General features: G+C 43.7%; 1 protein-coding gene across 1 annotated transcript; it reads right to left on the reverse strand.

The window, feature by feature from the left end:
• Positions 1-2219, reverse strand: LOC134195748 (putative defense protein 3). The gene is made up of 6 exons (XM_062664828.1): positions 2141-2219; positions 1726-1958; positions 1508-1656; positions 1339-1433; positions 1187-1265; positions 1-328 (listed from the first exon to the last, which is right to left on the reverse strand). The coding sequence occupies exons 2-6, from the start codon at positions 1940-1942 to the stop codon at positions 152-154; spliced, it is 717 nt and encodes a 238-aa protein (XP_062520812.1). The 5' UTR covers positions 1943-1958; positions 2141-2219; the 3' UTR covers positions 1-151.

Genomic DNA, 2219 nt, shown 5'->3' on the forward strand with positions numbered 1-2219 from the left:
GCCATTCCACTTATCATCAAATAACTAAATGTTGAAGGACAACGACAGCATCTAGATTTTCTGCACTCTATACTCTTGACATTGACAACAAGTTCAAGCACATCTCAGAATTTGTCTAGTTTCTATTGAGTCATAGTGCAGTATGCTTCTTCTAGATACGAAGCATACAAAATAGCAGTGTCATGATTACTAAAAGGGTGCAAGCAACGTTGCTTGTAGAGCCACTCTTTGGTGTAGCTTGTATAGGCGTGGTAGGTGTAGCGTCTCCAGTAGTGCGTGTAACGTTTCCAGTAGTAGGTGCTTCAGTGGTTGCGACAGGTGTTGTAGGCTACACAAGGAAAAGAAACAAGCAATTGTAAACAATTTGTCTTGCCACTTAGCTATTGTAACTACAATTATATCTCATCTGCTACCAATTATCATATACCACACAACGAATATATTAATTAACTTTATAAAACCATTTGGACGGTTTAGTTTGAGTATTAGTTTGATATCAATCTGTATGACATCTTCGGTAAATTTAAATATACCATATCTATATATGCAATGCTGTTAATAGATATCTACAAAATTATTTTCTATTTTGATTTTAATTTAAATTGCTGCATTTGAACTCTAGCCACATCACTGCTGATTCAGAGTATCACCTGAATTTATTTTGGTGTTGTGTGTGTGTGTGTGTGTGTGTGTGTGTGTGTGTGTGTGTGTGTGTGTGTGTGGTGTGGTGGTGGTGGTGGTGGTGGTGTGTGTGTGTGCACACGTGCGTTTGTGTGTGTGTGTGTGTGTGTGTGTGTGTGTGTGTGTGTGTGTGTGTGTGTGTGTGTGTGTGTACATGTGTGTGTGTGGTGTGGTGGTGATGGTGGTGGTGGTGGTGGTGGTGGTGGTGGTGGTGGTGGTGGTGGTGGTGGTGGTGGTGGTGGTGTGTGTGTGTGTGTGTGTGTGTGTGTGTGTGTGTGTGTGTGTGTACATGTGTGTGTGGTGTGGTGGTGATGGTGGTGGTGGTGGTGGTGGTGGTGGTGGTGGTGGTGTGTGTGTGTGTGTGTGTGTGTGTGTGTGTGTGTGTGTGTGTGCCATTGCAATAAATATTCAATACTGTTTTATCTAATCTTCCATAACTAATAGCCGTTTTGTCTTTGATGTAAACAAGGAAAGGGTATACGCTAGAACATACAGAGACACATACCGCTGCCACCAGACGAAATGGATCCGATGTCGCCTCCAGTTTGACCCAATACGTTACCCTCTCTTGAACCACAGTGCAGCTGTATAGAAAGGACATTGACAACAACGCGTTTACTCAAGACACTAAAACGACACAAGCGTCGTGTATTTTACTAGAGCTGAAATGTGGAGTCAGCCACTGTACTTGGTGCCGTCCACGTGGCTCTCAAACTATTCACCGCAGTCGGGTTGTTATGAACAACTGCGCCCTATAGATAGAGATACGCAGAGTCTAGCCACATGTACAAGTATAGAAACCGTCCAATTCTTACAGCGCAGTTACCTTGGGTGAGGTGCAGGCCAAGTTTTTTGCTTTCGGGGTGGGAAAGTCCTCAAACTCGCCCCAAGCTTTTGTGTCCGTATTGTCGCTGATGTTGCGCACTTGACACATAAACCCCTTGAAACTGCTAGAGGCACTTGAAGTGATCTCAACTGAAAGTAGAACAAAAAGTGGACGTACATCTACAGGAAAATCCAACCATTCAGAATATGAACCAATACTTTGATATCTTTGTCCTGTATATGCTGTCCCATTTTCAACGTTGTGAGTAACATTGAACGGTGAGGGCCCAGTCTGAGGTGCTGCTCCGTGACCATTAGGTGCTGCAATAGTACTAGGAGCCATAGAGACACATACGTTGTCCGGCGGACCTGACGAGTAGCCGTGTACGCCGTCGAACAAGAAAAGAAGAGAGAGAACACAAAGAGACAGCGCCATCCTCTGCACAAGTGATCTAGCCAAAGAATGAATCAACTATCAATAACATCAATATTAGGACCTGACAGGTATACGCTAGTTTACGGATTCCATCCGGTGGTGCACTAGAACCTCTAGCGCTTGTTATATGCGTGATCGGCAAGTGGAACACAAATTTATTTATTGGGAAATTTTTCTAAATGCAATGGGCGGTTGTACCTGTAAAATAAGTTGCGAATTTCGTCAAAAGGGGCAGCGAAATGATGGATGGTCGGTTGAGTCTAGAGTTGATGTTTAC

This window comes from Corticium candelabrum, chromosome 20 (genome assembly GCF_963422355.1).
Source record: "Corticium candelabrum chromosome 20, ooCorCand1.1, whole genome shotgun sequence".
Classification (NCBI taxonomy): Eukaryota; Metazoa; Porifera; class Homoscleromorpha; order Homosclerophorida; family Plakinidae; genus Corticium; species Corticium candelabrum.